Source organism: Syngnathus scovelli, chromosome 13 (genome assembly GCF_024217435.2).
Source record: "Syngnathus scovelli strain Florida chromosome 13, RoL_Ssco_1.2, whole genome shotgun sequence".
Taxonomy (NCBI): Eukaryota; Metazoa; Chordata; class Actinopteri; order Syngnathiformes; family Syngnathidae; genus Syngnathus; species Syngnathus scovelli.
This window is the reverse complement of record NC_090859.1, coordinates 1,741,538-1,754,053: the sequence shown is the minus strand read 5'-3', so window position 1 is coordinate 1,754,053 and position 12,516 is coordinate 1,741,538. Positions and strand designations below refer to the sequence as shown.

Sequence of the window (12,516 nt, the reverse complement as noted above, 5' to 3'; positions counted from 1 at the left end):
TTACTCTAGGAGAGTGGGACAGGGCCGGAGACAGTCCTCATTCCTTCAGCAGGACCGAAATCTGCTGCTTTGTGCAAGGAGGAACAGGTTGAGCACTGCCCGAGCCCTACAGAATGACCTCCAGCAGGCTACAGGTGTGAATGTCTCTGTCCAAACAGTCAGAAACAGACTTCACGAGGGTGGCCTCAGGGCACGACGTCCTGTAGTATTTCCTGTGCTCACTGCTCAGCACCGTGGAGCTTGATTTGCATTTGCCATAGAACACCAGAATAGGCAAGTTCGCCAATGGCGCCCTGTGCTTTTCACAGATGAGAGTAGGTTTAACCTGAGCACCTGTGATAGACGTGAAAGGGTCTGGAGAAGCCAAGGAGAGCGCTATGCTGCCTGCAACATCATTCAGCATGACCGGTTTGGTGGTGGGTCAGTGATGGTCTGGGGAGGCATTTCCATGGAGGGACGAACAGACCTCTACAGGCTAGAGAACGGCAGTCTGACTGCCATTAGGTATCGGGATGAAATCATTGCACTCATGGTCAGACTATACGCTGGTGCAGTAGGTCCTGGGTTCCTCTTGATCCACAACAATGCCCGGCCTATTGTGGCAAGAGTATGCAGACAGTATCTGGAGGATGAAGGAATTGACACAATTGAATGGCCCTCAAGATCACCTGATCTAAACCCGATAGAACACCTCTGGGACATAATGTTTCGGTCCATCATACACCGCCAGGTTGCTCCTCAGACTTTACAGGAGCTCACTGATGCCCTTAGACAGATCTGGGAGGACATCTCACAAGACACCAACCGTCGTCTCATTAGGAGCATGCCGCGACGTTGTCAAGCATGCATACAAGCTCGTGGGGGCCACACAAGATATGGAAAATAATTTTGAGTTGCAGAAATTGAAGTTAGGCAAAAAGGACGAGGCTGCCATATCATTTTTTCACTTTGATTTTTGGGGTGTCTGTATACTGAGCCCTCTGTAGGCTGAAAACTTATATTTCTATCAAAAGATGTGGCATCCTTTTGTTCCTGAGACATTAAACTGTCCATATCAGTATAGATATCCCCAAAAAACAATTTTCACCATTGAAATCTGATGTGTTTTCAAAGTCTTCCTTTAATTTTTTTGAGCCTGTGTATATCATGATGGGTGACTGACAGACCTATTTACAGAATTTCACGTTGCATTCCATGATGTTTTTCATGGTATTTCCAATGGCAGTCATTTTTCAAAATGCAGTGGTTCAATAGGTTTTGATTCAGTAATTTAAGATGTGTTTACCAAAATTAACTACAATCAGAAGGCAAATCAGAAAATTTTAAAAAGATGGGGACTCTACTTACAGTGCTTAGCGTGCTAGAGCAGATGAGGATCCGACGTTCATAAAGCATGCTAGCGTAGAGTTGAAGCATGTTGTTGACATCTACTGCTACAAAGTACTCTGTAAGATTCCTCTGCAAAAGCCAAACAAAAATATGTTAGTTCATTTAGTTGTGAAAAATAAATTACATTGCACTGTAGAACACAAATTAGTTCAAATAAATACATACATAATTATATTGGGGGGTAAAGTTTATTACCAGGCAAGTATGAATTGGCATCTTTTGACCATCAATTATTTCCCCTTTAGGAATTTCCATAATTTGTGTTCAACTTCAGTCAACATTAGTGATGGCTATATGGCAGACGTGTCAAACTCATTATTGTCGCGGGCCGCATTGTACTCATAGTTTTCTTCGGAGGGCTATTATGACTGTTAACGCGTAATATCATATACAGTAAAAGCTACAAAACAAACTGATGAATAACTAGCTTTGAAATCAGGGATTAGTAAATACAGTTCAAATATTTTCCAAAGATGAATGCTAATAAAAATTTCTCGCAATTTTCCAATTTTTTTTTAAAGGTGAAGACAATTTGCAATTTTAGTATTGACATAAAGTCGATGCACAATTTGTCTTCGTGGGCCGCATAGAATGATGTGGCAGGCCGCATCTGGCCACCGGGCCTTGAGTTTGACACCAATACTATAGAATTGGAGCAAGATCCCATCAATAATGATGTTCAAATGGACAATGAGGGGCAAGTTCGCCCACAACTTTGTGTTTGTGAGAGGCCCATTTCCGCAATGTTGATTCTACTGTTGTTTTAGGAGTAATATATCTTTATATGTGGGAGCATTTATTTATATACCGTATTTTCTGGACTATAAGTCACATTTTTTTCATAGTTCATAGTAGTTTTGTTGATCATTAACACATTACTTACTAGTATATCACTTCACATGTTATTTTCACACTAAACTGCATGAGGGCGCTCTAGGCCTATGGAACAATTGGAACTGCGACTGACGATGAGTGATATCAGCACAGCGTCTACTTCCGGAGTCAGCGGAGTTGTTTGTAGGTGACACAGAGGACGAAGATTTCGATGGATTTAATGATTTGGAGTGACACGGATGGTTCGATAAACTTGTTATTTATGTTATAGTCATTTGATATATAGTTTATACAGTATCTCACAAAAGTGAGTACACCCCACTCATTTCTGCAATGTTTTAATTATATCTTGTCATGGGACAACACTGAAGAAATGACACTTTGAGACAATGTTAAGCAGTCACTGTATAGCTTGGATAGCAAAGTAAATATATGGTTACTTCAAAGTAACTCAAAATACAACAATGGATGTGTAAAATGCTGGCAACAAAAGTGAGTACAGCCCAACTGAAAATGTCAAAATTGGACCGAAATGTCAATATTTTGTGTGGCCACCATTATTTTCGAGCACCGCCGTGACCCTTTTAGGCATGGAGTTCACCAGAGCGTCACAGGTCACCGCTGGAATCCTCTTCCACTCTTCCATGATAACATCACGAAGCTGGTGGATGTTGGAGACCTTGCGCTCCTCCACCTTCCGTTTAACGATGCCCCACAGATGTTCAATAGGGTTTAGGTCTGGGACATGCTTGGCCAGTCCATCACCTTCCCCCTCAGCTTTTTTAGGAAGGCAGTGGTCGTCTTGGAGGTGTGTTTGGGGTCGTTATCGTGTTGGAATACTGCTCCGCGGCCCAGTTTACGGAGGGAGGGCATCATGCTCTGCTTCAGTATTCCACAGTACATGTTGGCATTCATTGTTCCCTCAATGAACTGTAGCTCCCCAGTGCCAGCAGCACTCATACAGCCCCAGACCATGACACTCCCACCACCTTGCTTGACTGTAGGCAAGACGCACTTGTCTTTGCACTCTTCACCTGGTTGCCGCCACACACGCTGGACACCATCTGAACCACATATGTTAATCTTGGTCTCATCAGACCACAGGACATGGTTCTAGTAACCCATATCCATATCCCAGTGGTTCTTAACCTGGGTTCGATCGAACCCTAGGAGTTCGGTGAGTCGGCTTCAGGGGTTCGGCAGAGCCTCCACTGCGGAGGGCCGAACACACCTGAATGTCGTGTAAATTTGCGATAACGCATATCTGAACTGGTCTTGCAAAGGCAACAGCAGAAGTCACACTGATTTGCTGGTATGTCATTTTCTGCAATTTACAATGAGTCTGATGTCAGCGCAGCATCCACTTCCGTAGTCAGCGGAGTTGTTTATCGGTGACACAGAGAATGAAGATTTCGACGGATTTAATGATTTGGAGTGACACAGATGGTTCAATAAAATTGTTAATTATGTTATAGTTATTTGATATATATAGTTTATATATAGGCCTTTGGAATACTTGGAGCTGCAACTGACGATGAGTCTGATGTCAACACTGCATGTACTTCCGGACTCAGCAGCAGCGTTGTTAATACCGTATTTGCCGGTGTATTAGTCGACCTTTTTCGATCCAAAATCGACCGAAAAAAATCGACCTCGACTTATACACCGAGTCATAAAATTTAACTTCATATTCATCGCTTCAAATGTGATGGTAACCAAGGCCGTTTCTCCTGCATCTCATTGTGCGTGGGTGTGCGTCCGTCAGGCTCATCAAACAGCGAGAAACTGAATCATTATAAAGCGTTCGTCGCATTAACACGCATCCTCAGCAACAATTTCAAATATTCTCACCTCAATAACGGACATCGAAAGCCAGGCAGCGACGATGACTGCTAGGGGGAAGTACTGGGTATTGAGCGAATGTGCGAGTCATCGCGCGTCAAGCAACGACAATAACTACCGGTACGTAAACATTCAATTGCCATGTCTAAATGAATGTCGTTGGCACTTAGAAAATATTCGCCAAACTTGGACAGACTTCCAGGGGAAGAGGCCGAATTTTCACTTGTTCTGGCCGACCGGAGGAACGAGCCGAGGCGGACACTTTACGGCGGTTGAGTCGTTGGCACTTAGAAAATATTCGCCAAACTTGGCCGGACTTCCAGGGGAAGAGGCCGAATTTTCACTTGTGGTGGCCGACACGGGGAACCAGCCGAGGCGGACACTTTACGGCGGTTGAGTCGTTGGCACTTAGAAAATATTCGCCAAACTTGGCCCGACTTCCAGGGGAAGAGGCCGAATTTTCACTTGTGGTGGCCGACACGGGGAACCAGCCGAGGCGGACACTTTACGGCGGTTGAGTCATTCGCACTTTGAAAATATTCGCCAAACTTGGCCGGACTTCCAGGGGAAGAGGCCGAATTTTCACTTGTGGTGGCCGACACGGGGAACCAGCCGAGACGGACACTTTACGGCGGTTGAGTCGTTCGCACTTTGAAAATATTCGCCAAACTTGGCCGGACTTCCAGGGGAAGAGGCCGAATTTTCACTTGTGGTGGCCGACACGGGGAACCAGCCGAGGCGGACACTTTACGCCGGTTGAGTCGTTCGCACTTTGAAAATATTTGCCAAACTTGGCCGGACTTCCGGGGGAAGAGGCCGAATTTTCACTTGTGGTGGCCGACACGGGGAACCAGCCGAGGCGGACACTTTACGGCGGTTGAGTCGTTCGCACTTTGAAAATATTCGCCAAACTTGGCCGGACTTCCGGGGGAAGAGGCCGAATTTTCACTTGTGGTGGCCGACACGGGGAACCAGCCGAGGCGGACACTTTACGGCGGTTGAGTCGTTCGCACTTAGAAAATATTTGCCAAACTTGGCCAGACTTCCAGGGGAAGAGGCTGAATTTTCACTTGTGGTGGCCGACATGGGGAACCAGCCGAGGCGGACACTTTACGGCGGTTGAGTCGTTGGCACTTAGAAAATATTCGCCAAACTTGGCCAGACTTCCAGGGGAAGAGGCCGAATTTTCACTTGTTCTGGCCGACATGGGGAACCAGCCGGGGCGGACTCTTTATGGCGCAAGAGCCGTTGGCACTTAGAAAATATTCGCCAAACGCTCTCAGGATAGAGAAGACCAAGAAGATGCCCTTTATGACGACAAACTAAACGAAAACGAATGGAAAGAGCTTTTCGGAAATAGCGACGAAGACGAATTTTGAACTCTATGTACCGGCAATCACTTTATAATTATAATTTGTTGTTTCTTAACTAAAAATAAACCAGTTTCTAAGAGTGTTCATTGTTGTTAGTCTCTCTCGGCGCGTAATATCACAGGGTCATGAAGTAAATAATATTTAAAATGGTGTATAGATCGCTCGCTACAAACTCGCGAATTTGAACACATTTCGTCAATAAATTTCGCATATTTCTGATTGAATTTTGAAGTTTAATATAATGCAACAATTGAGCTCGACTTATACAAAGGATATATCATAAAATCGTAAATTTACGTCGAATTTTAGGGGGTCGACTTATACACTGAGTCGACTTATACACTGGCAAATACGGTAAGTGACACAGAGGACGAAGATTTCGATGTATTTAATGATTTGGAGTGACACATATGGTTTGATGAACTTGTTATTTATGTTATAGTTATTTAAATAACTGTTAATATGTTACGTTGGCATGTTCTCAGTTCGTTTGTCTTTATGTAATGTTAGCATACCGTATCGTTTAGCCTGTTGTTGCCTATTCATGTCTGTTCTTGGTGTTGTATTTTGTCAAGTAAAGTGGCCCCAAAAATGTGACTTGTACTCCGGTGCGACTTACATACGTTTTTTCTCTTCTTTATTATGCATTTTATGGCTGATGCGACTTGTAGTCCGGAAAATACCGTGTGTGTGTGTGTGTGTGTGTGTGTGTGTGTGTGTGTGTGCGTGCGTGCGTGCGTGCGTGCGTGCGTGCGTGCGTGCGTGAGTGCGTGTGAATATATATATTTAGGGACGGCTGGTTAGCACGTCCTCCTCACAGTTAAGAGGGTGCGGGTTCGATTCCACCTCGGGCCCTCCCTGTGTGGAGTTTGCATGTTCTCCCCGTGCCCGCATGGGTTTTCTCCGGGCACTCCAGTTTCCTCCTACGTCCCCAAAACATGCTTGGTAGGCCGATTGAGCACTCCAAATTGTCCCTTGGTGTGAGTCTGGATGGTTGTTAGTCTCTGTTCGCCCTGCAACCAGTTCAGGGTGTCCTACGCCTGCTGCCCGATGACTGCTGGGATAAGCTCCAGCACGCCCGTGACCCCCATGGGGACAAGAGGTATAGAAAACGGATGGATGGATGGATGGATGGATGGATGGATGGATGGATGGATGGATGGATGGATGGATGGATGGATGGATGGATGGATGGATGGATGGATGGATGGATGGATGGATGGATGGATGGATGGATGGATGGATGGATGGATGGATGGATGGGTGGGTGGTTGGGTGGGGTGGATGGATGGATGGATGGATGGATGGATGGATGGATGGATGGATGGATGGATGGATGGATGGATGGATGGATGGATGGATGGATGGATGGATGGATGGATGGATGGATGGATGGATGGATGGATGGATGGATGGATGGATGGATGGATGGATAAAACCTTGAATAAGTCCATTGACTTATGGTATCTATCTGTCCACTACTTTACAGAAGGAGAGGGGGCTTAATTCAATCCTCAAATGTTTTTTTTAGACAATCGTTAAAGAAATGATGAAAACACACTCACATTCTCTGGTATTCTGGGGAGCTCTTTTAAGTCAGGTACAGTGAAGTAGAAATGCTGGAATCAACAAAAAGACAAATAATCATGAGGTTTTAAACCTACATACAATATCATAATTCCAAATCAATTTACACACAAACACGTAGCAAATAAAGGGTAATTAACGATCAAATTAATTAAATACTTAACTATTAATTAGTTAAATAATCAATTATTTGTTAATGGTCGCAGAAATCTCCTGCCAGCAGTATAATAAATCCCGACTAGGGGCACCATGTTTTTTTTCTTATACACGCACGCACGCGTCAAATACCGTATTGGCCCGAAAATAAGACGACCCTGATTATAAGACGACGCCCTCTTTTTCAAGACTCAAATTTGAAAAAATACTTTTTGACTCAAGTTTGAAATTTAACCAAATTTAATTTTTATACAGAAAATAATTACAGTACATTTGAAAGAATGATTATAACAATATATTCGAAAGAAAAAGCATGTTATTTTGCTTCATTCAAATCATGCAAATACAGTCTATTACATCCTAATATCTGAACATTTAAATATGTAAACTAAAATGCAATCACATTTGTAAATGAATGGCTTCTGGTTTTTGAAATGTAAATAAACCAATCTATTGTGATAAAACAACAAAATTGCAATAACTGCATTAACCATCAAAGTGAAGTCTAACTGTAACTGTAGTCTTGAAACAAATCTGAATCAGGAAAAATATTGCAATAAAATAATGCAAACTGCTACCGCTATTGTTGGGGAGCCTGAGCACTGTATAGGGCAGGGGTGGGCAAACTTTTTGACTTGCGCGCCGAATTGGGTTCTAAATTTTGACCGGGGGGCCGAACCAGGAGCAGATGGATGGAGTGTTTGTGTGAAGTAATATAAACGACATGTAAAGGTCATTGCATAAAGTTTTTGGGCCTTTAGCAGGTAACAAAGCATGGATAGTTAAAAAAAGCTTTTTGAAAACAAATGCATTTATTAAAAAAAATATTTCACCAAAAAACATCTATCAGTGATTCTCATTAAATACGACACTGTTATTATGAATAACAGTTTCCATCACTTCAGTGCCTGCAGGTCAGATTTATAAAAGATGCTTATCTTAGACTTAGACTTAGACTTAGACTTAGACTCAACTTTATTAATCCCTTGGGAATACTCCTTCAGGGAAATTCAGGCCCCAGCAGTATCCATACCACAGAGCGGGTTTACAAAAGACACACAGATGGCATGAGCGCAACTCAATAGGCCCTCATAAGGCTGCCATACAACGGCGCCACAAAGAAAGCCAGAAAGTGCGAAAGATAAAAGCCATCAAAGCAAAGCAAAGCAAAAAGACAAAAGAAAAAAGTAACAGTGCCCAACCAGCACCCCTCAATATCAGAAAACACCCCAAAACACACAAAATAGCCTCCACGGGGTCCACAGACAGGTGTAAGGGTAGTCCAGTTCAACGGCACCCAATGGACCGTGGTCGTGAATCGGTGAAAACATCACAAAGCAGGCAAACGTGTGAGCAGCGTCCTGGGCACCCAGTCGGGGCACGTGCAGATGGTCACCACGGGGCTAGCACGGCGAAGGTCGCTGGTTCTGACGAGCACGAGGGAGCACAGGGGTCGCGGCTGCAAGGCAAGGGACCCGGTCAGCATCAGCCGGATAAGCAGGAAGCCGTCGTAGAGGTACGCCGGTCTCGACCGATGTGCGCAGCCATCCCGGTCCCAGGGGAAAGAAAAAAAAAAAAAAAGAAAATCACATCCAAAGCGATACCGAGGTGCGGTAGAAGGCACCAGCATCGCCGAATGGACAAAAAGACAGAAAGAAAAAGGAGAAAAGAAGGAAATAAAGAGGAAAAAGAGAGAACACTGCTGGGAGGCTGCCACTCACGTCGGCGCCATACCAAAAAAAAAAAAAAAAAAAAAAAAAAAAAAATAAAAAAAAAAAAAATTATGAGGCAAAATCACATCAAACGGCAAACATTCTGACCAAATACATCATCTTGAAGAATCAGTGAAAAAATACATCTAAATAAAATAATAAAGAAATCAAAACGGCAACACGGTGACGGATATAAGAAAATCAGAGCAGAGCTTAAACTCACGAACACCTGGGGATAGAGGTGAGGAAACAGCAAACACTTCCTTAAAGTTGGCCTTAAGGACTTTAAATGTTAAGATTAGTCGCAAACAGGTGGTGCATCAATGTCCTTGAGCATCCTGCATTGTTTGAAAATGAGAATGTCGCTAGTTTCAATCCCTGCTATTTGAACAAATTATTTTCAAAATTACTTTTTTTTTTACAACAAACTAGAGAAACTCCCCTTCATTTTCAGTGGGAACAATGTTGATGGTCTCTCTTTTCTTGCTAGTGCATCATACTCTGGAGTAAAATTTGTTGTGGCCGAGGTTTTGGTCCGTTAACCTAGATCTGTGACAGGGCTTTGTTGATGTTCACGTGGCTGAACGTCTGCTCACACACGTCGGTCGAGCCAAATTGTCCACTCATTTTTAAACACTCGGCACTCAGTGTCCGCCTTTCTTTTCCTTGGGCCACTCATTTTAAAGGAAGGATTCCAGGGGAAGGTTTGTGGGTGGCGTTAGCGTAAAACTGTATCTGAAAGCTCAGCGCGCGAATTGCGAGAATGCTGACGTCACAGCCCACACTCTAAATTTGGCACTGATAGAAATAGAGCGCGGAGTGCGCCGGGTCCGTACTACTGAGTACGTACACGCACTTGTGAGTGTGCACCGAGCTTTCTGACACGGCTTTCGGGAGTAAATGCGCGGGCGGGCGTTTCCCCATCTACTGGGGAAAGCAGTCATTGCAGGGAAAATGACAAAAAAATAATTAATAATACAATTTATTCAGGTTTGGCGGGCCGGATTAAACGGCCCCGTGGGCCGGATGTGGCCCGCGGGCCGTAGTTTGCCCATGTCTGAAAAGTACTATACTATACTATAGTACTATAAAAGTACTATACTATACTATACTATACTATACTATACTATACTATACTATACTATACTATACTATAGGTGGTTGGCTTGGATGGTTATGCTCTTTTCGCCCCCGGGTGTCGGTCAGAACACAGGAGGGAAGATGTGGTTCAGTTTTGATTGCTTTATTGAATTCTTGGCAAAAAAGTAACAGGCACTGTGGCTCATGGGGGCATACAGGCAAACTGGCAAAAGGGTATTGTGTGAAGCGGTGTGTGTGTGTGGTTCTGCAACAGACAGAATTACAGCACGTAAATCAACGCTCAACTTCTGACGTCACACAACACTCGTAAACGGCACACATTACATAACTAACTGCGCGTAACGGTTCCACCAGGAGCAGATGGATGTAGTGTTTGTGTGAAGTAATATAAACGACATGTAAAGGTCATTGCATAAAGTTTTTGGGCCTTTAGCAGGTAACAAAGCATGGATAGTTAAAAAAAGCTTTTTGAAAACAAATGCATTTATTAAAAAAATATTTCACCAAAAAACATCTATCAGTGATTCTCATTAAATACGACACTGTTATTATGAATAACAGTTTCCATCACTTCAGTGCCTGCAGGTCAGATTTATAAAAGATGTTTATCTTATGAGGCGAAATCACATCAAACGGCAAACATTCTGACCAAATACATCATCTTGAAGAATATACTATACTATATGGCTATACTAAATAACCATAAATTAAATACTCTCGGCAACACACCAAACATAAGTCATTGAGATAACAAAATACATTTGCTGGCTACCATTAGTTGCCGTGCCGCTGTGTAACGGCTACTCGTACGATGCGAGGCAAACTTACATAAAGGAGCGTGCCGGAGCTGTCAATCAAACGGCGCGCACACAAAGCAAAGCTCGATCGGACGAATGGCACAACAGTGGACAGTAGTAACAATGAAATGTATATACGCACTTTGTGTCAAGGACGCACACGATCACAGCAACATACTCAGTCGATACTTGCAACCTTTAACTTACCGCTGTGCACAAGCTCCAACAATCGCGATAAGCTAAGGTAACTCACGCGAGACTTAAGGCGCGGTGACGTAACTTCGCTTTAAAGACGACCCCCACTTTTTCAGTCTTATTTCAATGCAAAAAACATCGTCTTATATTCGGGCCAATACGGTATTTATATACATAACCACGGATATGCACGTAATCAATCATAAACATTGTTTTGCATCATGGTAGGGCATCTGTGAAGATAGGTTAAGCAAAGAAAAGGGGAATACACTGTATAGTGCGATACTTTTAGTGGGCTAAAGTAAATTTCTTCCCAATTTCTTCCCAATATCACACGTCATGTATAATAAATACAGGCCTACAATTCCATTTCCTGAATTGATTGAATAAACTAAGAGTGATCCAAGTGGACCACTGCTCATGCAAGTGAGGAGTTTCCGGTTTAACCTAAGTCAGTGAGCGATTGGCTAAGGCACCGTTATAGTAGCCAATTAGTTCCTGTGTTTTAACACGTGTGCCGAAGCACATCGGTCAGTAGCCACACAACATAAAATCTGAGAAGAGGCAGAAAGGGTGAGTCAGGAGCAAGCCAATGATAAGGTAGCATTTTCAAGGTTGTGATATCAGTATTATTTCAAATTCATTGAGGTTTAAAGTAAAAAGTGCATGTAATTTGTTGTGTTTTTTTAACTGAAACACAAATAGTTACATTCCCTGGCAATGAGTTACTTTTATTATAAAGAAATTCAGTTACTAACTCAGTTACCTTTTTTAAAAACTTGTGAGTAACTATCACTAATTACTTTTTAAAGTAATGTGTCCCTAACCCTGTATATGAAGGTTTAATAATAATTGTCTCGGAAGTAGTCTCGCCCTGGAAATAATTCAGTGTAGACTGACCAAGTGTGTTGATTGATGACTTGTTGGCTGATGTTAGCTTCAAATTGCACTCTGGTGAATGACGCCTTCTTCCTACTACCATGATGCAAAACATGTTTAATTATGATTAAGTACATATTCGTGGACAGACATTACCAAAGACTGGGCTGACAGGCAGAGAGTGCACATTTTAAGTACCGTAAATTTCGGACTATAAGCCGTGACATTTTTCTCAAATTTTGAACCCTGCGGTTTATAGTCCGGTGTGGCTTATATAGGATTTTTTCCGTGATTTTTGTGACGACTTGATCACTTTTATACACTCGTAAAAAGGCAGTGGACCGCTGTTGTGCGGCACCGCTTTGCTGGGCAGAGGGATATATGACACGGTCACTGGCGCGAGAAATGGTGTGTTGATCGCATGTCCATCCGCCAGGCAAATGGTGCCGTATAATTCACACAAAGAAGAGACAGAACAAGATCAAAGAATTAGTGAAAGGAAGCTTTTATACACAAACTGTCATTATGGGGGACAAAAGAAATGCATATGATGCCGCTTTTAAGTTAAAGTCAGTCGATGTTGACGACATTGTGTTGCGTCACCCTTTTCTTTATTTCCCGGTCACGTCTACTCTGGAGCTATACGCGTCG

The 12,516-nt window shown here is 43.1% G+C and overlaps 1 protein-coding gene across 10 annotated transcripts in view; it reads right to left on the bottom strand.

Annotated features, from left to right (window-relative positions):
* The window catches only part of dennd1a (DENN/MADD domain containing 1A), a 147,529-nt gene that overhangs the window by 85,040 nt on the left and 49,973 nt on the right, over positions 1-12,516 (bottom strand). For 9 of the 10 annotated variants that reach the window (XM_049738648.2, XM_049738645.2, XM_049738650.2 and 6 more), the window contains 2 exons: positions 7,004-7,057; positions 1,348-1,458 (listed from right to left, as the gene is read on the bottom strand). In XM_049738648.2, the coding sequence (XP_049594605.1) occupies positions 1,348-1,458; positions 7,004-7,057 (165 nt within the window). The remainder of the gene's footprint in view (positions 1-1,347; positions 1,459-7,003; positions 7,058-12,516) is intronic. The other variant, XM_049738649.2, reaches the window with a different exon arrangement.